The 26763-nt window shown below is 39.1% G+C and overlaps 1 protein-coding gene across 8 annotated transcripts in view; it reads left to right on the forward strand.

Annotated features, from left to right (window-relative positions):
* Window positions 1-10809: 10809 nt before the first annotated feature.
* Window positions 10810-26763, forward strand: part of CADPS (calcium dependent secretion activator) — a 527617-nt gene continuing 511663 nt past the window's right edge. For 4 of the 8 annotated variants that reach the window (XM_090283896.1, XM_090283897.1, XM_090283900.1 and 1 more), the window contains exon 1: window positions 10810-11605. In XM_090283896.1, the coding sequence (XP_090140022.1) occupies window positions 11159-11605 (447 nt within the window). In that variant the 5' untranslated portion in view covers window positions 10810-11158. The remainder of the gene's footprint in view (window positions 11606-26763) is intronic. The other 4 variants (XM_090283898.1, XM_090283899.1, XM_090283903.1 and 1 more) reach the window with 1 other exon arrangement.

A 26763-nucleotide genomic window follows, 5' to 3' on the forward strand; every position in this document is an offset into this window, starting at 1 on the left:
CTCTGTTTTTCTCCTTTCAGAAAGCTGTCACCCTATAATCTTGCTGGCAATATCATAGGGACATATTTCAAAATAGGGATTCTCCCCAGATCACCCTCTGATATATTTTTCATGTTTCAGACACATTGGACTACACATATAACCCACTGTCAACTGTGCTTTTCCAGTTCCTTATACTATTTCACATCCTAATTCTAGGTATTTCTCTTAGCTAATCCAATAACAGGGCCTATAGCTCTATACTTGGACATCCTAAAGGACATCATCATTTATCTATTCTTGACTATATTCCCAACTATATTATGAGCTCCTGGGAAGAAAAAGCTTGGCTCATTCAACATGATGCTCAAAATATAGCACAGAAGCTGGTACATAATAGGGGTTCAGTGTACATTTATTAAATCAATGAAATAATAAAGTCAAGTTCCTTAACCATCATTAGAAGTTCCCATATACCTGCCCCAAATAATTAAGATTATCAGAGGCTCTGCTTACAAAATCTAACTTAAATGACAAGACATGCTAGTTACAACCGTAAAAAAATGCATCTGCATTTCAATTAGCAGAATTGAAATGCCTTTGAGGTATTGCAGATACCAGAACTGCTGGCTCACTGTAAGGTTTACCATATAATTCTTGTCACTTATCATCCACAGCCTTGAAAATTGGCACATGCTGAAAGGAATCTCTGGGGTAAGAGAAAATCCAGATTCCCTGATATGTTCAGCAAGGAGAGAAGGATGGCAGTTTTATTTCCTGCCAGTTTTAAAATTATGAATATTTTGATATAATAAGTAAGCAAGGCAAACCTACTAGGGAATCAAAAATCCAGAAACATGAAAACATAGATTATTGTTTTCTTTCCCCTTTCCTCTCAAGTTGATTTGTTTTGCTTTTGCAAAAGGAAATAAGGTGAGGTGGCAAGAAAATTACTTTGGGAAATTTCAATCTACAGAATCATTATAAAAGAAAATTTGTTCTTTATTATTCAATCACACCATCCATGTACATTATTTTTCTCTGGTCTCCTTAGATTTGTGGACAAATTAATTTGATTTTTAAAAAGAATTTACTTAATTATTTATTTTAGAGAGAAGGAAGAGAGGGAGAAAGAGAGGGAGAGAAACATCAGTGGGTTGCCTCTTGCACACCCACAACCAGGGACCTGGCCCTCAACCCAGGCATGTGCCCTAACAGGGAATCAACCAGCGACCTTTAGATTTTATGGACAATGCCCAACCCACTGAGCAACACCAGTCAGGGCGTTTGATTATTTTAAGCTCTCTTTTATGTTAAAAAAAAAATCACCTTGCTTGATTCCCTGAATACCTCTACAGATTAGGTAAATTCATTAGGAACCACCTCTTTGAAATAATCATAGTAAAATGTAGACAGTATAAAAAGAATTCATAATTCAGAACAATAATAGAGGTAACAGCAGACTTCCTTTTAAGTTTCTGGAGTGAAATAAGAAACTTAGCTTTTGCAGCATCTTTTTGTAGTACTCTGCAACATGGGTTTTGTTATGATAATGAAACAACTATTATTTGAGGACTCACTATATTTTCTTTTCATACAATAGCACTTTCAGAACCCAGACAGATTAAGTTAGGGCAAGACTACCTTTCTCATCACCAATTTATAAGTGAATGTACCAACATCCAGCATGTTAGTTGAGTTAGTGATAGCAATAAACAAAGAAACCAAGATGAGTGATGAACACAATCAATATAAGACTTCATTTTACTCTAAAATCTCCTTTTTTGTTGTTTGAATGTTATCTCTCTTTTTTGTTGTTTGAATGCTATCTCTAAATATAAGATGAGAATGCTTTCTCATCTACTTCCCTTTAGTTTACAGACTTTCTGACTCACTGCTGTTCATGATCAAACACAAATTTCACAAAAGGTTTAGTTGCATCTAGACTTTAATAAATATTCTATTTGGGATCTGCAAATAAGACTATAGGAAGGTGGGAGAATCTTTTTGTTATGTAAATACAAGCTAGTGGAAGCTCTTTCTGAAAGTTATTTAGCTGACCCTTCATAAAGCAATGTTTTAATGGCTTTTTCTTTCTTTTTTCTTCCAGGAATGTCAACCTCATTACAACCCTGGTTATAACATTCTTATTTCATGGACATTTGTCAAATTAGTTCTCTTTGAGATGAATTTTGATAGGATATGTAATGATAACTTCATGTATTTTCATAAGCTATCTCAAATAAAGTTCTTTATTCAGAGATAAAAGGTCAAGTTCTCAATAACAAAGACTTTTTGTACAAGTTTCTCCAACAAGACTTGTCTTCTCTGCAGAAGGCAAATGCTACATATATCTTCTCTTTTAGTGTTCCCATTCAGTGGGACACAAACTGATGCATGATGTTGATAATAGCTTCTATTTCCTGAACTTGTGCCAGGCATTGTATTAAGCATTTTAGATGGTGCATGAACTTGATTCACCTTTATAAAAACCGTAGGCATTATTGGTACTTTCATTGTCAATTTCAAGTTTGAACTGAGAATCAATGAATTAACTACCTTTTTGCAAGTCCCACAGTTGTAGAATCAGAATTTGAACCAAAGTCTGTCTGATTCCAAAGGCACAAATCATATCCTTTATGCAAAATGAAGTGTTTTTGATTTTTAGCTTGAATATTTTCTCCTTTATAGAAACAACTAAATGAATAAAGCAATATGTATCTAGGCATGTTTTATCCAGTGAGTCATGTCTATAGTAATAAGAAAGCCATATGCAAACCATGGCAATAACAAGGGTAATTGAGAGGACAAACAAACAATTATTTGACCTTAGGACTTAACAATAATTATGGAATATAAGGTTGATACAAGGATGTCAGAAATTTGCCTTTATCACCTAGATGCCAATTAATCTGGGAAAATGTAGGGGGAAAACTCACAACACTATGGTTTCTTTATTTTTAAACTAATTATTCCTATGAGAGATTAATTTTAGACTTACAGATTTTGTATATTCATCACTTTTTATCACCCAACTGGAAATGTCAACATGAAACTGAAGACTCAGTTGCCCTCAATAACTCTGAATAGATCATTGAGCCTGTTGATGAAGTTACTCCATGATTACATCATTCTTACTGCTAGGAAGTCACGAGAGACTACGCACATGTGTGGATGGAAAAAATGATTACTGGGTTTTATGTGGTTACTTAAGTGACTACCTGAAGGCATCATCACACACACATAAGGTTTTCCTTTTTCCACAGATTTTCTGAAGTAATCGAACAGGTTATGGCCATTGCATGGCAAATGTTCTGTTTTAATGGCTGATAGTACAAATGACTTCGTGACTCATTGGTGGCTCATTTCACTGTGCTGTATAAATAATAATGGGAGGAAGGCTGAGGCCTTATGATTTTAGTCTAGCTTTTTGCAGTATCTCTATTGTGAGTTGGCTTTCAGTGCAGAATATTCTTTAAACATTTACTGCATTACCTACGATGAGCTGATTGAAATGGAGATGGACTTTCCCCAATCCAAGAAAAGTCTGCTTACTGGGCTTTATGGCACGAAATAATGCTCTACAAGGAAAAGGTGGAAAAGCATTTCTATGACAGTTTACTACACAGTTCCCTTTCGAGTTCTCAACAACCCATCCATCTGTACTCTTTTGTCCTTTTCCTTTATTAAACTCAACTACTTACACTGGTTACCTTCTAAAAGTGTAAAAGTGGACCAAGATATCAAAGTGGGTGAAGAAGGGGTAGGTATTAAATCTAAACTGAAAGAATACAATGCCTACTACTTTCAAGACCTATGCTGCGGCTCTGATGTTGACTCTCTTGGCTACTGCAGGTGTTTAGTCTTAAGTTGACTTTCTTTTAAGTGGCACGAGGTTTCCCACTTGCCTCAGTTAACTGTGTCCCCATCCTGCTTCCCCCAAATAGGGCCTAGCCTTGTTATTTTCAGTTTCATAGTAGTTAACTGCATCTCCCCTGGCATATCAGAAGCTTACTATGGGCTACAGTTTATTCTAAGCACATGCATGCATTATCTCCTTCAAAGATATTGCCAGAGTAGTGCCAAGAATCCCAAATAAGTAAAATTGATGTAGAAAGACCCACTGAAGAGGAAAGCCAGATGGCATCCGCAGAGGGGCTTGCATACCAGCCCTACCTTCCAGGTGGTCTGTGACTCAGCCTGCAAGAACTTGCAAATGAGTCTTGCCAATGCCAGCAGCTGCATGTGGCTCCTGGTGGCCAGGTCACAGGCTTCTGAGAATAAAGGGGTCCTAAGGGACAGTGTCTCCTTTCCCATAGTGATAACATCTAAGGTGGAACGAACCCTTGTCACTTATTACCTTGCTTTGTAATTTTTAGATAAGATGTAGTTTAGCATTGTAGGCATACATATAGATCCTATTGATTCTATTTTTAGTAACTTTTGTAACCCAATAAAAGGAAGGGTTAGACTGCTAGTCTTTGCTGATCGTCTGAGCGAGCTACAGCCCTCCATTCATTGTTGGCCACTCATTCTGCCTGCTGGAATTTGCCTCTGCGTCTCTGTTCCACAAACTACAGCAACACCCTTGAGGAACAACTACAGGGTGGTTTTATCTGGATTCTTGGTTGTAAGGAAGTTAGGGGTCTGAGAGCCTGAGCCATTTGAAAGGTGGTAGCTTGATCTTGTAGGGCAGCAATTTTCAACCTTTTTCATCTCATGGCACACATAGACTAATTACTTAAATTGTGCAGCACACCAAAAAATATATTTTTTTCCTCATCTGACAAAAAATAAATATAATTTTGATTCATTCACACCGAATTGTTATTGTCATTTTTTTTATTTTTCAATCAAAGAGAAAAGAGGTCAGTGCCCCTGACTAAGTAGTCATGAATTGCATGTTTTAAAAATTCTTGCAGTACACCAGTGTGCCTCTTCCAGCATACTGGATGAAAATAGCTGTTGTAGGGAGAAAGGCAAACTCCTGGCTCTCTGCTGGCCTGTTGTGCTACCCTCTTCTGTCTCCTCCTTTGGAAGACAGCACAGTAACCAGATTAATCAGGTGATGTATGCCAGTTGGGGCATGTTTATGAGTGGTCAGGTCACTGTGCATTTAGGTACTTTGGAACCCAGGTACATATATGTCTTCTCTTTTCTTTTACCATGAAGCTGGGGTGAGTGGATTCAAGGTCTGCCATCCTGGGGCAGGCCTTTCTATTTCTCTCTTTTTGTAGGCATGCCTAAATGTACTACTTTTTATTTCAGTTTTCTGTACCCTACAACTGATAAGAAATTGATAAAATATCAAGAGATGAATTCTGGATTAGAAAGGCAGAGTTTCTGCTTAGGTACAAAACCTAAAATATATGAGTTTCACTCTATTAAGTCCTGGTCTTGTTATCATTATAATGGCATTGTTACTTTAATCTGCAACTGTTTCTTGTATATCTCTCAAGAGCCACATAGGATGAAAGAATGAAAAGACAGTATTTACAGTGGTTGAAATAAACCAAACCCCATGAAAATACAATCCAAGGTTCTCATCGAAGTCACTTGCTCTTCACCGTAAATTGTTAGGTACAACTTATAAGTGAAAAATAACAGCATGTCAATATCTTCCTAAATATTCTTTTGGAATTGGCTTGGGCAAAAAGTTTTTATTAATGAAAGAAGTGAGAGAAGAGTAATGGCATTCTGACAAACAGTGGGCTGGAGTAGTGAACTCTACTAAGAAGAGTCAGTGTCACCCAAAGAAGAAGATGAAGAGGAAGAAGTACACTTATAAACAGAGCTCAAGCCATAATCTGTGAAATCCCCTTTTGCTAGTTTGGTTTGGCATTTAAGTGACTATGCCTTGCTTAGAACATTTTCCCCAGTATGTTGACATCTGTTGCCTCCTGAGTCAGATGTTAGTTTTACCCTTAGTCAGGACTTATTCTTACATTTTCACTTACTTCCCCTTCATTCATCTTTCTCTTACTCACTTTTTCCTCCAGAAAATTAAGACCCATTTTTTTGAATAGTCTAAATTGAAAGCACTCTCTATTTTCAGTTCTATAAAACAGAAAACAAACTTGTAAATATGAAACCCTGATTTCAGTCATTCCTGTTTATAACCTGCAGAAAGCTTCCCAGTTGAAAGCCACTGTAGTTTGTGAAAATAAATATAACTGAGATATTCAACCTAGATTATTTTGAGAAGGTGGACATATAATGGTAGCAGCATTTCCCAGGTAAGCCAAACTGAAGAGTTGGGCTAAGCGAAACATTTACCTCATGTCTTATCATGTGTGAATAGCTATTTGGGCATGCCTTGCAATGTATTACATCTAGCCCCCCACTTCTATTAAAAGAAATTATGTTTGCAACAAATTTGATTATCTTTTTGAAATTGGTTTTCAGAATTCAAGTTAAATATTTATTGTAGAATACATTGTTTCATTTTTTTTATCTTCTTAACTAATAAAGTGGTTTTCCAAGACCAATTCCTGCAATTAGCATTATTTATCATTCCAAAACATATCTTATTGCCCGGAGTGAAAGGTGATATTTTTGTGTGACTTGATTTTATTATTTTTAGTCTTATGATTATCCTTTAATTCCATCCTAACCCACTTCATTTCACTTCTGCAAAAATCATCAGGTGATAAAAAGTAATGATGAAAAGAAGATTTTTCAAACAAAATAAACCATTTTCTAAGTCTTTGAAAATACTACCTAAAACAAGACAGGGATTAATTAAATAAAAAAGCAAGTATTATTTTACTCAAGGATCTATTTCTGGATTATTTGATTTAAAAAAATGTTTTTCCTTCCAATTATTTGTGTCCAATTTATTTGTTTATTTTTTTAAATTTAATTTTTAGAGAGAGGGGAAGGAGGGGAGAAAGAGAGGGAGAGAAACATCAATGTGAGAGAGAAACATTGATTAGTTGCCTCACATTTATGCCCTGACTGGGGACCAAACTCACAACACAGACATGTGTCCTGACCGAGAATTGAACCCATGACCTTTTGTTTTGTGGGACAATGTCCAACCAACTGAGCTATACCAGCCAGGACTGTGTCCAAGTTTTGGTCACCTCATTTATTACACTAATTGAAAAAAAAATGTTTAAGCCTAAAATCAGTTGAAACATACTTTTAATATGACATCTAATTTAATTTTTATGTCATTCCACAGTGAGTACTATTATTCCTCATTTCACATATGAGGAAATTGAACCTAAGTCATTAAATAATTTGCTCAGAATAACTCTGTTGTTGGAGTTGAGAGGCCAAGCATTTAACTTGATATAGGCATATCATTAGGTTCAACTTAACCATTTTGGTGCTTGTGAGCTACTCTTCAAATTAAAAATAAACTATTGATTGGATGAGATGATTACATCTAGGTAATATAAACTTTATTGTGAGATAAAAATTTTCACTTAGCAAAACTATCTTTTAGTAACAAACACACAAAAATACTGAAATAGGCATTAAACTCAGTTTTATTTAATTGAAATATGTTATATGAGTAACATGAGAAATACGGTGATTGTTTTTCACCAAAGTGTCTATCAATAAGATACTTCTCCATATTGTGGACTTTTATACAATCACATCAAACACTTCAGAGGAGAATGGAGATAATCTAGGTCTATATCAGAATCCCTTAGTTTAATGTCTCATTCATATCCATTTCCAAAAATAAATCCATATTATAACTTCTACTTTCATGATATGGTTTCCAGATGGCTTACTAAAATTTATTCCATCACCCTGAGGTTATTTAAGTTATTCCAAGCAGAACTGGAGAAGGTAGGGGGCAAACACAAAAAGCTTATTTGAGAATATAAATACTCAAATGTATTGGAATCTATTGTATAATTTTATTTTTCTAAAATAAAAGTATGGATGTCAACAAAAGTTGGATGTTAAGAGCTTTTAGATGTGTTCTGGGGTTATTTTATTTCTGTTTATCAGCATTTGAATCTAAGAAAGCTATAACTGCTGGTTTACATTCCTAAGGCGTCCTGATTGGCATATCTGATCAGCAGTAGCAAAAAGTTATGATATCTCCAAGAACACTGAATTGACTTTTAGCTATGGTTAAAGATATCTTTGAAAAGATGTACATTTTAATAGATAGCAATGCACACCATTTAAAAATTATGAAAGTATTTCTATTAAAATCTGTCAATGTCTCTTTTGAATACTCATGGGGAAGTTAAGAAGAATGTTATATTTGTCCCATTTGTTATATTTAATACCCAAAGCAGAGATTTATATGATTAACAAAGGTAGATACTGAGTTTACTTTAATGACATAATTGACAAAAAGAAAAGAAAAAGAAAAGAAACCTCATATAAATCCAAAAGAATTTGTAAAAATATGAAACTCAACAAAACCTTAATATAGCAACTGGGAAGTTCCAAGTCACTCTGAAGACAGAATTCATGGTCACTCTCTACCAATGTCTAATACTTAAATGACTAAGCTTGCTTAAAGAAGAAATATTTAGTTAGTAAATGGCCTTTATCTGGCCTTCAATGGCACCCCTTCCACAAATCATTACATGCTCCCTAACTAACTAAATTAATTTCTTTGTCTCCTAAACATGATCCTGCCTTTTGGCCAAACAGGTTATTATTTCAGGTCTTTTTTTCCCCCTTCTCCATAACACTTTGTACCTCATTTGGTCCCAGGTTTTATCACTATGGCTTTGTAAATCACTTTTTACATTTGCAATATCTTCCCTTTGCATCATCTATGCACATGGTTTCTTCCTTTATCATTTAACTCTCTTCTTTGAGAATTATATGATTCTCTTCCATTCTCAGTTGCTTCATTTTTGCAATCTTTTAGCAGTGTACTAACTTGGACTTGTTCATCTGTTGCTCTGAAATAAGTGCTGTGGGTCTTTTTCACATGTTTATGTTGTACCTCCCAAAAGAGATTATACTCTTTCAGAGAATGTCTCCTAAAAATTCCATCCACCTTAAGTACCTAGAACAATGTGCACTCCATAAAAGTATGATAAATAAAAGTTATTGCTTGATTGTTTGGCCTATTATGTTTTTTGTTTCAGGGAAACCAGTACAATATAATTTGAACATCTTTTACTTCTTTAAAAGAATTATAAAGTGATGACTGACAAGTTGTAACAATTTCCACAACACTGGATTATTTATTTTAAGTAGATACAGTATGAGTGATGGCCATAGAAGTTATACCCTTGAAATGAGTGTGGTGGTAAACTCAAACATATTACCTAATTAAAAAAAAAAACCAAAAAACCAAGCAGGTTGGTTAGAGTTAATGTGAAGCTAGCTGTTGCTTTGAGTTTGTTTTTACTTCTCAAAGAGACTAGCTAGGAAGCTTCACTTGAATATCAAAGTTTACTGTAAACTCAGGGTATTTGAAAATACATGAAGACAGATATGATGTAAACTTTAAATTTCTGTTACCTTTACAACAGTTCCCATGAGTATCTACGAATAATTAGAACATTAGAAAATACATGGAAGGAAATAAAGTGGATGGGCATGGAGAGAAGTCTCTAGATAGCCTAGGATCCAAGGGGAGAGGTCACTGATTAGATTCAGCACGCTGGCCAGCTCCACCACCCTCGATTTATTGGACCGAGTAAAAGAAGCCAAGGTAAGAAGTCACCATCTGCAGCTTTTGAATTCATAGATAACTGAGAGGCAGGGACGGATGAAGACAGTGCGACAGTCATCGCATTAGATGTTGTTGTCACCGAGTTTTGGGGGGTGTCTTTGATCTCGGGGTCCCCACTCCTCCACCCAGATCTTCCAGCGAGCCAGAATGGAAAGAGCTGAGCAACTAGAAACCCTGTTTCTCTGGTAGACTCACCAGGGCAGAAAGCGTTCCCAGTTCTTGGAATGGAAGGATATTCATCATAGCTTTTGCAAGGTAGGCAAGGGAGGGGATTCTACTTAAATAAGTTGAGCTGCAGGATCAATACACAAATCCGCTCTAAATCTGACTCACTTTTATTTTAGAGAGTGGGCGTATGTAAAGTAAATTGCAGGAGTCAGTTTACACAAGTGAGACAAACACGCTGCCCAGCCCCACAACTCCCATGCCCCAGGTGTGAAGAAGCCTGGGGGAGATAGATTCTTTACAGTGTGGGATCTCGGCGACTTTCTCGTAGTGCAGTGATTCTCAACCTTCCTAATGCTGTGACCCTTTAATACAGTTCCTCATGTTGTGGTGACCCCAACCATAAAATTATTTTTGTTGCTACTTCATAACTGTAATTTTGCTACTGTTATGAATCGTAATGTAAATATCTGATATGCAGGATGTATTTTCATTGTTACAAATAGAGCATAATTAAAGAATAGTGATTAATCACAAAAACAATATGTAATAATATACATGTTTTCCGATGGTCTTAGGCGACTCCTGTGAAAAGGTCGTTGGACCCCCAAAGGGGTCCCGACCCACAGGTTGAGAACCGCTGCCTTAGTGAGACCTCTGGATTCAGCGTCTTCGCTAACAAGTCAGAACTGGTTTGTGTATTTCTTCCATCCCCCAAGAACTTTTTGCCCGTGGGAGGGGGGGGAGGTCGAGGCAATGAGAGCTGAGGATCAAGGAGGATATTATCCACAAAGGGGAGGGGATAAGGAGGGTCGGAAAGCATTAGGGTCAGTACTGAAGCTCCTAGACTTAGGGGAAACTAGGGCTCTCCCTCCTCCGGTCCCCTGCAGCCACCTCTTAACGCCACGGACACGGGAGAGTTAAGCCAATAAACACGTAAGCGCCGCTCCCTCCCCAATCGGCAAGATGCCTCTCCGGCTCTTGGCTGCATCCACAGCTTGCAACACTCGGCATCTTTTCTGGAGGCACCTCCTTCAGCGGCTGCGGATGGCATCTGGCTGCGGGCTCCGGGCTTGCAATTGACTCCCCCCCTTGCCCACCTCGGGTCCACAGACGCACGTTCCCTTCCCCTTCTCCCCTCGCGCCCCTGGGTTTGAGCCCAGCTCCGGATCACCGGGCGAAGAAAGCAGTCGCGGCGGCCGCGGCTGAGCAGTAAGGCTGCTCTCAGCCTAATTTGGGGGAGAAGCGCCCTCCGGGAGAGCCGACCTCCAGCTGCCCCCAGCGCCGCCCATCTTTTATACACCAAGCCGGGGGCTCCAGGGACCCCGTTCCCCAGGCGCCATCATGCTGGACCCTTCGTCCAGCGAAGAGGAATCGGATGAGATCCTGGAGGAGGAGAGCGGCAAGGAGGTGCTCGGCTCGGCCGCGTCCAGCGCGCGCCTGTCTCCCAGCCGCACCAGCGAGGGCTCAGGCGGCGGCACCGGCCTGGGGGGCGGCGGCGGCACGGGTGCCGGGGCCGGAGTGGGTGCCGGTGGCGGCGGCGGGGGCAGCGGCGGGAGCAGCAGCGGCGGGGCCGGGGGGCTGCAGCCCAGCAGCCGCGCCGGGGGCGGCCGGCCCTCCAGCCCCAGCCCGTCGGTGGTGAGCGAGAAGGAGAAGGAGGAGTTGGAGCGGTTGCAGAAGGAGGAGGAGGAGAGGAAGAAGAGGCTGCAGCTCTATGTGTTCGTGATGCGCTGCATCGCCTACCCCTTCAACGCCAAGCAGCCCACCGATATGGCTCGCCGGCAGCAGAAGGTAAAAGCCCCGGGGAGGCCCAGGCGGCCACGCCAGGAGGTCGCCGGGCGGGCGGGGCAAACAATGGGAGCTGGCGACGCAGCAGGCTTGGAGGAGCAGAAGCAGGTGGAGACCGCGCCCTGCGGAAGGGGCTGAGAGGCCCTCTCTCCGCGGCCAGTACCCGTGAGAGGGGCCTGGGGCGCAGTGTTGCGCGCCTGGCCTCCTTGGGAGCGCCGGATTACTAGCCTGGCTGGTCCTGCTTAGTGGCCCGGGAGGCTCCGGGAGGGGCTTGCAGGCTGCAGCACCCACAGGCCTTGCTCGCTCGCATAGCTCCTGGCACTTTCCAGTGGCAGGCAGCTGCACGAAGCTCCGGGCCCGCCCTCCTGGGCGTGCGCTCGCCGAGAGGGGGCACCCGGCAGGTGGGAGCGCCGGTGTGGAGTGCAAAGAGCGCCTCCGAGCAGCTCTCGGCTCACTCGAGATGAGAGCTACGGCCTGGCCAGGCGGGAGAAAGCACACCCGACGGCGAAGCTTCCAGTCACATTGCAAAGGGCATCTTTCTCCCTTCGCCTGGGTCAGCGGACCACCGACCCCGGTCGCCTAAGGGTCCTGGGGCACCGCTTCCTTCTGGCCCGTGCTCCCTGCAATACCCATTCTCCTTCCTCAATGACCCCAGAGCAGGGCCACCGTCTCTGGTCCTCCTGCCCGGGTCGGGCCCTCTACCTTCCTCCCTGTGACCCTCCTCTCTTTCCAAGGTGACTTCGCCGCTCTCTCTGGCTTTCCGAGGCCCTCAAAGCTCTGTTGCCGCTGGCTCGATAAGTGCAGCTGCAAAAAGCCTCGTAATTATAAGCATCAGAAGCTTTTTGTGTCTGAAGTTGAAGCGGCTCCGGGCCGCCTTTGATGTGAAAAAAACGCGCCTATTTCTATCAACTGTTCTCCAGCCAGAGAAAAGAAGGGGGAGGTGACTGCTGGACGTGGGGCGGTGGCGCGGGACCGAAAGGGAAGGGTCAGGTACTCCAGTGGAGTGAGTCAGTGAAGAAAGTCAGAATCTTTTTTGTCTCATAAGTGAGTGTGCTGCGCTTGAGCTACCAGAAAAGCCAGCGAAGGCCCCACGGGCGGTGTGTGAAGCCAGCTCTATCCTCATCAAGGTTGTGAGACTAGTTTTTTAAAATAGTGAATTTCTGATTACTGCCAGTTAAAACTGAATTTTATGTTGCTGTGGTAAAGTCTGAGGTTTTCCTGCATTTATCCACCCTTATCTTGAGTGAGCACAGATTCTTCTGTTTGTTTTGCTTGTATATGTACACACACCAGCCAGCACTGATGATTTATTTCAGCTACCACGGCTTGGGTATCAGTTTTAATAAAAATAAAACTCATTTCCTGGTTGAGAAATAGCAGGTGAGCTATAAGCTCCATTCTCAACTCCCCCACCAGTAGCCCTTTGCTTTTTCAACCTGTATTTTGGACTACCATAGAGCAAAAGTATATTCAGAAGAGTAAAAGTTTTTTTGGATATTCTCTTAAGGTTGGGTTCTGGGTGCACACACAGGGCCTGATATTTCAGGTTTCAGCTTGAAATTGTGTCTTTATAGCAGGGGAAATTCCATTCTTAAAGTCTATCCCATTAATATGATGATCAACCAAAGATGTCCTAGTTCTTTGGCAATGAAAACTGTTGTTATTTAAAGAAAAATAAGAAACAAACTTCTCTTTATCAGTCAGAAGGCTCTAGAGCTCTGTCCTTTAAATAGACCCCCCACAACCAGCACTAGAATGCAAGAAATCCATTCTCACAGAGATCCGGTTTTTCTAAACAACCTTCAGCCACCTGAGAAAGATTATCAGGAGGCTAAATTTTTCTCATATGATTGTACCTTTTATCTGAATCCATTCAAAGCTGTCCTTTTTGATGGGCAAGTGGGTTTTGTTTCTACACATGACCTTAACATCAGAGAAACCACAGGAAAGATTGGTAACACTAGCATTTGGTCAAACTATTTTAAGTTATTGCGTCAAAAAACATACTTTTCCACTGCTATATCTTTTAAGTTTTTGGTGTCTTTCTGAAATAGGGTGTTTTTCTATTTTTCTCATAGAGAGCTTAGAACACTTTCTTAAAAAAGAAAATAAGAACCATCACTGAAAGTAACTGAAAAGTTTGCGTAATCACTGTGGTAAAAATTACAGCCAACAAAGAAGATTAATGAACTAAAATTAGTCTTGGAGAAATATAAACAAGTGGTAAACTAAACACGAGTTTGCAGCAGACTGGAAATGAATGAACTAGAAAAAGTTATAAAAAATGATGTAGACCTGGCTGCTGTGGCTCAGTGGATTGAGTGTTGGCCTGCGAACCAAGTGTCACTGGTTCAATTCCCAGTCAGGGTACATTACTAGGTTGCACGTCAGGTCCCCGGTTGGGGGCGCGAGTGAGAGGCAACCACACAGTGATGTTTCTCTCCCTCTCTTTCTCCTTTCCCCTCTCTCTAAAAATAAATAAATAAAGTAACAAACAAATTTTAAAAAATGATGTAGAGAATGGGAAAAGAGTGACATGGAAGGAGAGAAAGAAAACTACTGATGAAAAAGAATTACAGGATTGGGAAAAAGAAGAGATCATATTTTCAAATCATCACACTATGTGCCTTCAACTTAGACAATGTTATATGTCAATTATATCTCAAAGCCGAGGATAAAACACAAGATCATATTACACTGCATACAATACACATTAGGAAACCAAATAGTCTACATTTATAGTACTGGCGACCATTTTCAAGTGCCTACTATGTGCAAGGCACTTCACTTAGGTCACTTTTTAAAAAAATATTTTATTTTTTAGAAGTTTTAGATTTACTAAAATGATTGATAAAATAGTGCAGAAAATTCCTATATACCCCTCACCCAGTTTTCTCCCATTATTGGTATCTTACTGTAACATAGTACATCTACTACAATTAAAGACCCACATTGATACATTATTATTAACTAAAATATATAGTATTTTTCAGACTTCCTTAGTTTTTACCTAAATTCCCTTTTTTGTTCTTAGATCTTTAAAAATTCTCCTAATAACCCAAACAATGTAGGAATTACCACCCTCATTTTTAGAAGAGAAAACTGAGATTCAGGGAGGTTTTATTATTTGTAAAGAGTGGGAATTGAGTCATGGGGCATTCTGATTTCAAATCCTATCTTTTTAATGTACAGTACTGGCCAGAAATATTCTAAAGTGAAAAACAGAATCCTAACATGCTGACAACATGTTAAATGTACTTTTTAACCAGAGTTATTTCAATTTGAGTTGAGAGATGCTACACCCTTTCCTTAGGGCACCTATCAAATACACTGGTCCCCTCTGATCCTGAAGTGCCTATGTTTCAAGAACCCCAGTGGATACCGGAAACTATGGATAGTGCCAAGCCCTAAATGTGCTATGTTTTTCCTATACATACATACCTATGATGACATTTAATTTATACATTAGGTACAATAAAAGATTAACAGCAATAAATAATAAAGTAGGACAGTTTAACAATATACTATAATAAAAGTTAAGTGAATGGATTTAGAGTCATTACTAAGTAAAATAAATGCTACTTGAACACAAACAATGTGATAACATGATTGTCAATCCAATAACCTAGGTGGTTACCAATTGACTAATGAAGAGGTGGTGTACACAGTGTGGATATGCTGGACAAAGAATTGGTTGATTCACATCCTAGGTGGGATGGATATGGGGTAGCATGAGGAAGGTGCACAATTTAAAATTTATGAATTGTTTATTTCTGGAATTTTCCATTTAATATTTTCAGACTGTGGTTGATGTTCATTATCTGAAAGCATGGATAAGGGGGGACTACTGTAGCCAACATGGGAAAAATGTACATTTAGGTACTAACCTCATAAAGAGTATGAAGGAGAGAGATGGGCTATTAGCTGATAAATATGAATACTATACTGTTGTCAGTCTTTCTGTGTGGTTCGAGCTGAGAAACGAAAGTGGTATTTTAGCTCAGAATAACAACTGGGAAACTCTGACTCCAAAAAACCTCCGCTGCCTTGCGGCATACCTCTTCAGGGGAAAGGCTAGGGGAGTAAACCCCGACAGAAAATCCGGAGCCGGAGTCCCTAAGGCGGTTTGACGTTGTAGTCAACACCGGCAACTCCTGCGGCGCACCTGAAGCCAAGCTGTATTGACTCCGTCTTTCCCTTGGACCCTTCAGCTGCGAAGAGAGGGGGGGTCTGCTGCATGGGCAACAGCAGACCCTCTATATCACCCTGCCCAGGCTCTGTAGCTTCAGCTTCACTGGAGAGGACACTCCAGCATCATCGCAAGATGTCGATTCAACACGGGAGGAGACAGATACCGTGTCACTCCTGAGTCGGACTGCACAGCCATTCTCGGCGGTGCAGATAGACTCTTAAGAAGCTACACCATCGTCTCTCGAGACGGACGGCTGCCGACGACGACGAACAACTGGGAAGGAGGAGAAGGTGAGGGTGCCATTGCTGAATAATTCTGATAGTTAATTATTTTGATTTCACTTTTACTGGAAAAAAGAGTGCCTGGGCATTTCAACAATTTTCCCAGTTAAAAGAAGAGATTTTAAACAAACTATGTGAAAACATAGTTTATCATTTATAAGTATTTTTCTTATACTACTGGGAATCTAAATATAATGTGCTGGTAATGATAATTTATGACCAGAATAAAAATCTGGCCATTATACTGTCACAATGTATGTTTCAGCAGCTCATAAATGACAGTTTGAAAGACTGTTCCATGCTTTTTATTTTGCTTCTTTTGTCAGACTGGTAGAGTGAATACCTAGAAGTTGGCATGGCAAAGTTACACCATATGTTTCTAAATTATGTAGTAACAGTGATGGATGGCTACCTCAAGTGAACTAGCTACGTATAGACGTTACTGAGGGAATGTAAAAGCAGGTACTGAAAACACTTGTGCAATATTTAGATTGGCATAACCAATTTTTAAAAAGTGGCTAGGAATTATCTATAGTGCCTGGATTACTAATGTCCAAAATGAATATTGTATGCATGTATAGGTTTGTGTACATGTGTGTCTGTGTGTGTACATGTGTATATGATGAGGGAAAGGGGCAATTCTAAAATTGTTTCTATTCCATATGAACTTCCACTTCATTCAGGAGATCTTTAGACCAAATGAGTTGTAAATTCAAGCTACTCACTTCCATGTAATTCAGCTTATATCTTGCCATGAACATATGGCTAATACTGAGTCACTGTTAGCCATAGAAATTGTCTCCATTCACTCATTTGACTTTGTTAGTTAGTAATGACTTAAAAGCCTATACCTGTCCTAAAATGTAAGATCTACTGCTAGTTAACTATGTATGTATATGAGTGTGTGTATTTTAAATCAATACTAGTGATTCATCCATTCAGATACAGTTTGAGGCATTTGGGTTAGCTCCACGGCTCAAAATTCTTAACGGTTGCTTTGACAGTGCAATATATGAGTTGCCTTTCAGAAAATAAATATTTTAACCTTTGAAAGAACTAAATGACTATTAAACAAGATTCCTTTTAAAAGAATTAAATGTTTATCTCTTCATCAAAGGAAAAAATGCAATCTTTAAATATGCTTTTTGGCACCACCACCCCACGCACCTCCTCAGTGCAATGGGCAGGAACCATTATTCACTGGTGCTGGCAGAGACATTCTGAAGATGTGAAACATGGAAGATGTAATAAGAGAGGTTCTTGCCTCATTACACACTTGAAATAGCCTTGTGCTTCTCTAAAACTGGACTGAAGAACAAAGGAAATTAAATGTTTCATTCCAGAAGAATTGTACTGATTCGGAGATTTTTTTCCCCTATGAAAGCAAATTTAATACACAATAATAGGCTATACATTAAAATATAATGATTATTTGTGATTTGGTGCCAGGTGTCTATATAATTTAAACTGGAGTGATCAGGAGAGTTATACTAACTTAGAACTAAGTTTATTTTTTAAAAAGATTTTTTAAAATTTATTTTTAGAGAGAGGGAAATGGAAGGAGAGAGGGAAACATTGATGTGTGAAAGAAACATCAGTTGGTTGCTTCTTGCCTGCCCCAACTGGGGGACCTAGTTTGCAACCTAGGCATGTGCCCTGACCTGGAATCTACCAGTAACCATTTGGTTTGTGGGACAACACCCAACCCACTGAGCTATACCAATCAGGGCAGAACTAAGTTTTAAACAAGTGATTAATTAGTTACTATTTGCACCAAGCACTCTCCCAGGCATGGTAGTTGAACCAGAAGATACCTGTGAGGCATGCACCTGAATTGGGAAGCTATATTCTATTTTGGAAGATAACATATAAACATGTCAAATAAGTTGAGAATAAGAAAGTATCAAACTATAAGATGCTGATTAAAATAAAAAAAGTAATGTAGAGAGTGTGTATGTATGCACACATACAGGATTGGGTTTAATAGGGAAAATATTCATTGAGGAAGTTAGATCTTAAAGAATTTGTATGACTTGTAAGCAGAAAGAAAGGCAGGTGTTCCAATCTGGAGAAGAGCATGAGGTAGCAGAAATATGAAAGGAGTCATCGCTTGTGGGATACTATTGGTTTGATTCTTTTAGTTTCAAGCAGCAGAAATCTAATTCAAGTGGTTAACTCGAGAAGAAAATAAAGGGAAGGGGACATATTTGTTAGTGTATGTAATTGAAAAATTCAGTACAGCAGTGATTGCAGGAATGGCTGAATGTAGGAATTCAAATTACTTCCTCAACAGAATGAAGAAAGCTGGCTGATGATTGAAAAACCTGTTTTTGAACTCAAACTCTACACTTTGATTTTAGGCAAGTCATCTTCTGTCTCTGGGGTCATTTGACATATAGCGATGGGAGATAGGGAAGCTTGACATTCTCTAATGTTCCCTCTCTATATAATAGTTGATAATTTTTTTTCTGGACAATGAGGCTACTTATTACCAAGACTTATAATTTCACTCAAACTAGTATTTGGTATGTTTTTACATTACAAAATGAGGCAGTATCTTCAAAAAATCTGAGCCTATTAGAAATGAAGTTATAGTTGACTTTATTCAACTATCTGAATTTTCAGACAAGGAGGTGAGATCTTAAAAGGTTATGAGAGTACAGATTACATGAGAGATTATAAACTGTGCCCTGTGGACTGACAGTTACCCACATATGTATTTTGTTTTTTCCAATGAATTTTTCAACTTTTAAACTTAGTTCTTAGAATTTAAAACTATTTGATATTTCACATTTAAAAAACCCTGTATTTCTGGCTACTCTTATAATTGGAAGATGTAGGAAAGCTGGGCCTAATATTTTACGAGTTTTCAGAAAGCATTGGAAATAAGACTACCAAGCCATCACTTAAATAATGGGTTGTTGACCACTTTTAACTAAAACTAGGTTTGTTTTAAGATGGATACCATATATACGTGTATCAAGATAGTAGGACTATCTGGTTCTTGCCAAAACTACCTCTTATTGCCACTGCTGCAGATATTGATGATCTGACCTTGGCCCCTATAAAGCATCCAGAAAAGAAACTGGAATTTGGAACTCTATGTTCCCTGTTTCTGGCAACAGTTTCCATGTTAGGATCAGATTTATTGTTCTTGCAGAATTGAAGGGCTTATGATCAGAATGACTTTGTTATTTTTTCATTTGTCAGTCCAAGCATGTAAGAGAATTACCAAAATTTTTGCTCCATAAGATACACTTTTTTTCCCCCAAAAGTGTTTGTGGGGGGAATGTCTGTGCATCTTACGGAGCGAATTTTGCATCACAGACCGTGATGTGTATTACCTGTCCTGTTAGCGGTGGCAACAGCTGTTAGAAGAGGAAGTGGTGGGTCCATGCAAAAACCCTGGGTATGCTTAAATGTCCCACTTTACTGCTGAATCTCAGGGCCTCTGGTCAGTATGAAGATAGCGAAGAAAGTGATATCAGTGATTGTGAGCAACCGAGCTTCGTAAATTCTGACACTGGTGATGATGGGTTCTTGGGGTTCCCAGAAAACTGGAAGAGTACTTGAACCTTAAAGTCTCTCCTCATTTGTTAATGACAGTGATGTTGGTTCTTAATACCGCTGTTGACTGCTGTTCACTTTACATGGTTGAAATATTATTCTGTTATATTTTATTAAATATTTGAGTACACTTTTGGTTCAGATTTTTTTTTCTTGTTTTCTTCCTCTAAGCCTAGGGTGTGTCTTATAGTGCGAAAAATATGGTACTTTTCTATCACTGGCAGGTAAAGAAAGGGGAAGTCAGTCTATGGCTTGAAGTTTGGTCATTGTTTTTGACAGATGATGGACAGTGAAGAACAGTAGTTAAGGGCATAGACTCTCAAACTTGAATGCCTGGGTTGCTTCTTGGCTATATCCCTAACTGGCTGTGTGATACTGAGCCACATACTTAACATTTCTGTGACTCAGTTTACTCATCAATAAAATGGAGATAGTAGTGGTATCTTCATTACTGGGTTCTTGTGAAAATTATGTAAGATAATACAGTAAAGCTTTAAAGCAATGTCTGGCATATAGTGTTGGGTTTTGTTATTGCTATGTTGGTGTGTACAATGTTATTTTTGTTGGTGAAAGAACTTTAAAGTTAATATATGTAAAGTACTGACCATAGGAAGCCTTATTTTTTATTGCTATCATCATTGTGATCATCATCATTATTGACATGATAAGCAGACATAGAAGGCAGTGGTTATGATTACAGCACGGTCTATAAAGCACACAAGGTAGAAGGTACAATGTACCCCTAGTCTTCTTCTGTTGAGACTCTGCACTCTCTGGTTCAAATCCTTGGTCACTTTTGTGCCCTGGTGGCTATGTGACCTTGGAAATAGTATCCAATCTCTTTAAGTCTTAGTTTCCCCACCTGTAAAATGGGGGCGGCGGGTGAATAATATTGAGGATTACAAGAAAAAAGACATGTTAATTGCTTAACAAGTCCTTAATATGGGGTAAATGTTAGGCGAATGTTATCAGTACTGTTAAAATAGTATTCTTGTATTTTTGTCCATCAAATGCCCCCATGGTATTTTATAATACAATACCTTTTCTCATGCTGTTTTTTGTTTTAAAACATCTTTCTCACCTTTCTCACCAGATTTGCTCTTGTTTGTCCTTTAATTAACTCAGGTGTTATCTCCTTCAAGAAAACTTACCCAGAACTTTATATTGAACTAAATGCTCCCATTAACTCCCTAGTCTATGCCCATGTTACCTCCTGCACATTATATTTAAATATACTTTTGTGTGGGTGCATCTCCCCTATTAAATTGTAAGAACTTCAAAGACAGGAACCACAATTTACTCCTTCTTGATTCCTCATCTCCCCAAACAGTGCCTGGCACATAGTAGGTGCTTCTAAACATTCCAACTGTTTAAACTCTGCATTAATGCTTTATTTCCCAAGTTTTGAGATTCTAGGAGAGGGAGTGAAGAAGTCTTAAATACAGTATACTTTTATTAAAGAAACACTACATATTAACTTTTATAAAAGCTTCTCAGTGCAAAATATGAAGAGTAAACTCATTACCAAGTGATTCAAAATTATTTATGTTGCAGAAACATACCATCAATCATTTCCCAACTTAGCTTGTTTATACCAACAACTGATAAACTTCTAGATTTATTACAAAGTCCTCTTTTAAAAACCATAGCAATTATGAATTTCTTACAATGGCTGATCCCTGTTGAATTTGAATCACTATAGTACATGTTTAAGTGGCCAACATTAAGTCAGAAAGAGCCAAGATGAGAATGGAATCTTTATATTCGATATATTTGATTTATGGCTTTCTGAAGAGAAAAAAAAGGGCATTCAACAGTATTATGGTAAAAGTTAGGTGTTTAAAATATTATCAGTCTCAACGTTGCCAAACTTATAGAATAGAACCTATAAGTTCTATATATTTAACATAAATAAATGTGTTTTGTTTCTCTAGTTTTATTCTTTTATAGGATTTTGACTCTATTTTATCTCTTATTATAAACTATTCTTACATTGGAAGCCTTTATGAGTGTAGTTAGGGTATATATTAATAATAGCTATAGCAACTATTGTATGTTGGATAGGATAATAAGAATACAATAGATGGACTTATTTAAGAAAAAGAAGATCAGACTTCTGGCCAAGATGGAGGCTTAGACGGACACGCTCGGTCTCCCTCTACAACTAGAAAGGAATACAACTACTTCAAAACAAAAGATAACTAGAAATTCCAGAAAATAAAACTACACGGAAGCCCAACGTACAAAGTTATAAACCAGCGGCGCTCTTCAGGGAGATAAGAAGAGCGAATCGGGCGGTGCTGTTTGCGGTAGCACCAGGGACAGCGGCAGGGAGAGCAATCATGGCTGCAGTCAAACCCTGGCAGCTCACGACCCCAACGCTGGGAAAAGCAGCCACCACATTGCCTCGAATGGTGAGGCCCAGAGGGCGGGAGGACGGATCCCGGTCTCCTAGCAGAATAACTGCGGGAATCCATCTTGGACCCCCGCCCCCACACAAAGTGCCACAGCGCTGCGAAATAGGTTGCGGATCGCCCCTGGTCGCTGGGTAGAGACGACAAAGGGCCACAGCGCGGCGATAAAGGTTGCGGATCGCCGCTGGTCGCTGGGTTGTGACGAGTAAGCAGGCACTGTCTCCTATAGCCGGCCCAAGAAAGCAAAACGCATCTGTCAAAATGAGGCAGACAACTATAGAAATCCCAGTGGCGCGGCTCACCAGGCAACAGATGAAGAATCTGACAGATGAACAAATAAGAAACCTGTCAGAGGCTCAGTTCAGGGCCATTGTTATCAGGTGGCTTACAGAATTAACAAAAGATCTGGAAAAAGATGAGAAAGAATTGAAAAACACTCATACTGAAAGGAGCAAAACCACATATGAGACAGATGGTGAGGAAATAAAATCCAGAGTTCAAATCAACAAACCAGAACATAGAGAAGGAACAAACAGTCAACCAGTGCAGAGAGAGGAAACAGGAAGCAAGGAAAATGAGGAGAGGATCAGAAACCTCTGGGACAGCTATAAAAGACCGAACATAAGAATAATTGGTTTGCCAGAGGGTGAAGAAGATGAACTAGAAATTGAAAAATTAAGTGAAAATATAATAAAGTAGAACTTCCCAAACTTGGGGAAGAAAATAGACTTACAGATCCAGGAAGCACAGAGAGTTCCGGAAAAACTGGACCCAGGGAGAACCACTCCAAGACACATTATAATCAAAATGTCAAAAGTTAAAGATAAAGAGAGAATCTTAAAAGCAGCAACAGAGAAGAAAAGAATCATGTACAAAGGGGTCCCAATTAGACTATCAGCTGACTTCTCACGGGAGACCCTGCAGGCAAGAAGGGACTGGCAAGAAATATTCAAAGTAATGAAAATCCAAAACCTACAACCATGAATACTCTATCCAGCGAAATTGTCATTCAGAATAGAAGGGCAGAGAAAGTGCTTCCAGGACAAAGTAAAACTGAAGGAATTCATTAGATCCAAACCACTATTATATGAGATGTTAAAGGGGCTGGTTTAGAAAAAGGAGGATCAAAACTATGAACTTTAAAATGAAAACTGTATCACAAGAAACAACGACAGAAGCTAGGGAATTGAAACAAAGGCAAACTAGGCAACGAGAGTGGAAAAAGAACTATAGGTATGGGGAGCATATTGGGGGGAGGTCAGCAGGGAGGGGGAAGGGGGAAAGAGAGGGAGAAGGTACAGGAATTAAGAAGCATAGCAGGAGGTAATGGAGAAGATAGGAAGAGACTGAGAAGAACTATATGCACAACCAATGGACATGGACTAAAAGGGAGGGGACAACTGGAGGGAGGGGGGCCACCCGGTGGAGGGGAGCAGAGGGAAGGAAAATTGGGACAACTGTAACAGTATAATCAATAAAACACATAAAAAATTTTTTTTAATTTAAAAAAAAGAAAAAGAAGATCAAAATTATGAACACTAAAATGACAACAAACTCACAACTATCAACAACTGAATCTAAAAAATAAAAACAAGGTCCAACTAAGAAAACCAGAATAGGAACAGAATCATAGGTATGGGGATCATTTGAAGGGTTATCAGCTAGAAGAGGGAAGGGGGAGAAATGGGGAAATGGTGCAGGGATTAAGAAGCATAATTGGTTGGTAAAAAATAGACAGGGGGAAGTTAAGAATAATATAGGAAAGGGAGAAGCCAAAGAACTTATGCACAATCCATTGACATGAACCAAGAGGGGTGGGATTGCTGGAGGGAAGGGTGGTACTGGGCAGAGGGGAGCAAAGGGAAAAAATTGGGACTACTATAACAACATAATCAACAAAATATACTTTAAAAATAATATAATAGGTGTGAAATATCTATTAAAAAGTAAAAGCATTTAGGTATGGATTTTTCTGATGCTTTTAACTAGTCAAAGGGAAAATTACCTTTGCTAAGTCATTTCTTTCATTTTATCAAGCAGAGGAAACACCGAGAAGTTTAGGAAAAAATAAGATTATCAAGCCCCCAAGTGTTCCATGCTTCCAACCACTATTCTAAAATTAAGAGATGTGGAGTAAACTTGTAATGTGTTGATAATGATAATGAAACTGATCATGATAAATAATAATGTACTATATAACAGCCTATGGGAGGAAAATATCAATCTGTCATGTGGTGTTTCCCAGAAGCACTCATGTGCAGCAGGAAAGTTCTGAAATGCGTACTTTGAAGTTAACTAGTAAAAACCATTCCTAAGTGTTCCAGGAACACATGTCCAGTTACCAACCCTCCAGGGGCTGTAGTGCTTTCACACAGACAATAGGGTTTTAGTAAACATGCAGAGTAGTACAAAGAATCTACTGTGCAACTTAGGAAAGCAAAGGGTAAACATTGACAATTCTCGCAAATAATTGTGCATACTGTTGCCCATGCAGAAAAACAGCCTTTTGGTGTGATGATAGGCATAGAGTTGTTTAAGCAAATGAGTTAAAATATATCTTGAACATCTTCTTTGGTGATTTTTCTGATTAGTATAGCAACTGTTGTCTATAAGGCAGAGTGTCATAACATACTGCGTTCAAAACATTTCTTAGGGGCTCTTTCATATTCAATTTTTGTTTCTTGCACATCATCAGACAACATTGTTTTGAGCCACTTATACATACAAGAAATTCACTAAACTTTGTAGGCAAAATATACTAAGACATTTTAGACAGCCTTCCTGATCTCTAAAAACCTATCAATCTGGTTGAGAAGTTGAAATGCACCAACTTAGAACATACCTTAAACTGTAATGCATGGCATGATGAGTATCTAAATCTTAAATATTGGTGTTCTTCAGGTCTCCATCATTGGCTCTTGTTATAGATTGTTTGTGTCCCCCCCCCCCCCCCCACAAATCCATATGTCTGTCTTAACCCCCAGTACTACAGAATGTAAACTTATATGGGAATACATTCTTTGCAGGTGTAATTAGTTAAAGAAGAGATTGTTAGGGTGGACCCTAATCCATTATGACTGGTGTCCTTATTGAATAGGGAAATTTGGACATTGAGATGCACACAGGGAGAACGCTATGTAAAAAGGAAGGCAACCTTTGGGTTGATGCTTCCACAAGCAAGGGACACCAAAGATTGCCAGGGAACCACCAGGAGCTAGGGGAGAGGTATGGAATATATTCTTCTTTACAGCCCTCAGAAGGAGCCAACTCTGCCTACACCTTGATCTTGAATTTCTAGGCCCCAGAACTGTAAGAAACTAAATTGCTATTATTAAAATTATCTGATTTGTGGCACTTTGTTACAAGAGCCCTAGCAAACCAATACAGCCCTCTTTTTATTTCTATACCATCTCTCAGCAACCTCATCACTAAATAATGGCTGTAGGTACTAACATTTCTACACTTCTATTCTCAAATTACTATAGCCAGCATAGGCCTCTTATGAGACCTCAAACCCATACATTTAGTAATTTACATCAGTGCTGCTGAAGGTGTGATCTCAGACTGGTCCAAGTCAGAGAGCACTTTGTTATGAATCTACAGGGGATAAGGAACTTGCATTCAAATGCAAACCAACTCACTGCTTTCTTCAAGAAAGTCTTGCTACAAAAAATTGTCAGTTGAATTGAACAGCTTAGTGATGAAGTTGAAGTAATTTCCAGTACTAGAAGTTTATCTTGGTGAAGACAGATAAAAATCAGTTCACAGATGGAAAAGGTCTATAGACTAGGAAGAGCATAGATCTCTATGACAACTCCCCTATGATGTCCTCAGACCACTCAAAAATATGATTTCTTACCAAGACTCTTGCCCCCTCAACTTTTTAACTCAGTGAAAACAAAATTATTGTTTTATGGTTGTGATACTATTTACCCAAGACAGAAGTGCAAAACTCAACTTCAAATCTCTACTGTTGCTTCCTCATCACCAAAGGGTACACACGTCCTGTTGATGTTCCTACTGAGAAAATTTCATCTCTTTCTTCTCTTCTTCATCTTCATCACTGGTGCACTGCTTTGGGTCCTTATAATTGCTTACACAGACTTTTGTAATAACTTTCTAACTGTTCTCTCTGCCTTCTCTATTGCTCACATTCCATCTAGCTTCCAGAGTGACCATTCAGAAGCAAAAATCCAATCACGACATTTCCCTGCTCATAATTCTTATGTAGCTTTTTATTACTTACACAGGATAAACTCTAAACTCATTTGTAAAGCATAACTGTATCCTACCTCACAATTCAGCCTCAACTCCTGCAATTCTGCACACACCTTCTGCTTTAGCTCATTAAACCACTTAATGGCCCTGCACTGTTGCATACTCTTTAGTACGTCGGTGTCTTTGCACATGCTGTTTCTCCCACTTGAAAAGCCCTTCATACCTTGCCTTCCATCATCCTCTTATAATGGCATTCAGTCATTATAAATAAGAGGAGTAAATAATGAGTACTCCTATAGTTACTGTTCTATAAATTTATGTCTTACCTCATTTAATCCTTACGTTAATTCTATAAGATAGATTACTAATCATCTCACCCTACATATAAAGACAAACAAAGAAAGAAACAAAAAAATAAGAGGCAAAGAAGTTAAACTTGAGTTGGTCATACATTTAGTAAGTGGTAAAGCTGGGTTGGGACCCAGGCAG

The sequence above is a fragment of the Furipterus horrens genome, unplaced genomic scaffold (genome assembly GCF_987537825.1).
Source record: "Furipterus horrens unplaced genomic scaffold, mFurHor1.1.pri manual_scaffold_7, whole genome shotgun sequence".
NCBI classification, from domain to species: domain Eukaryota; kingdom Metazoa; phylum Chordata; class Mammalia; order Chiroptera; family Furipteridae; genus Furipterus; species Furipterus horrens.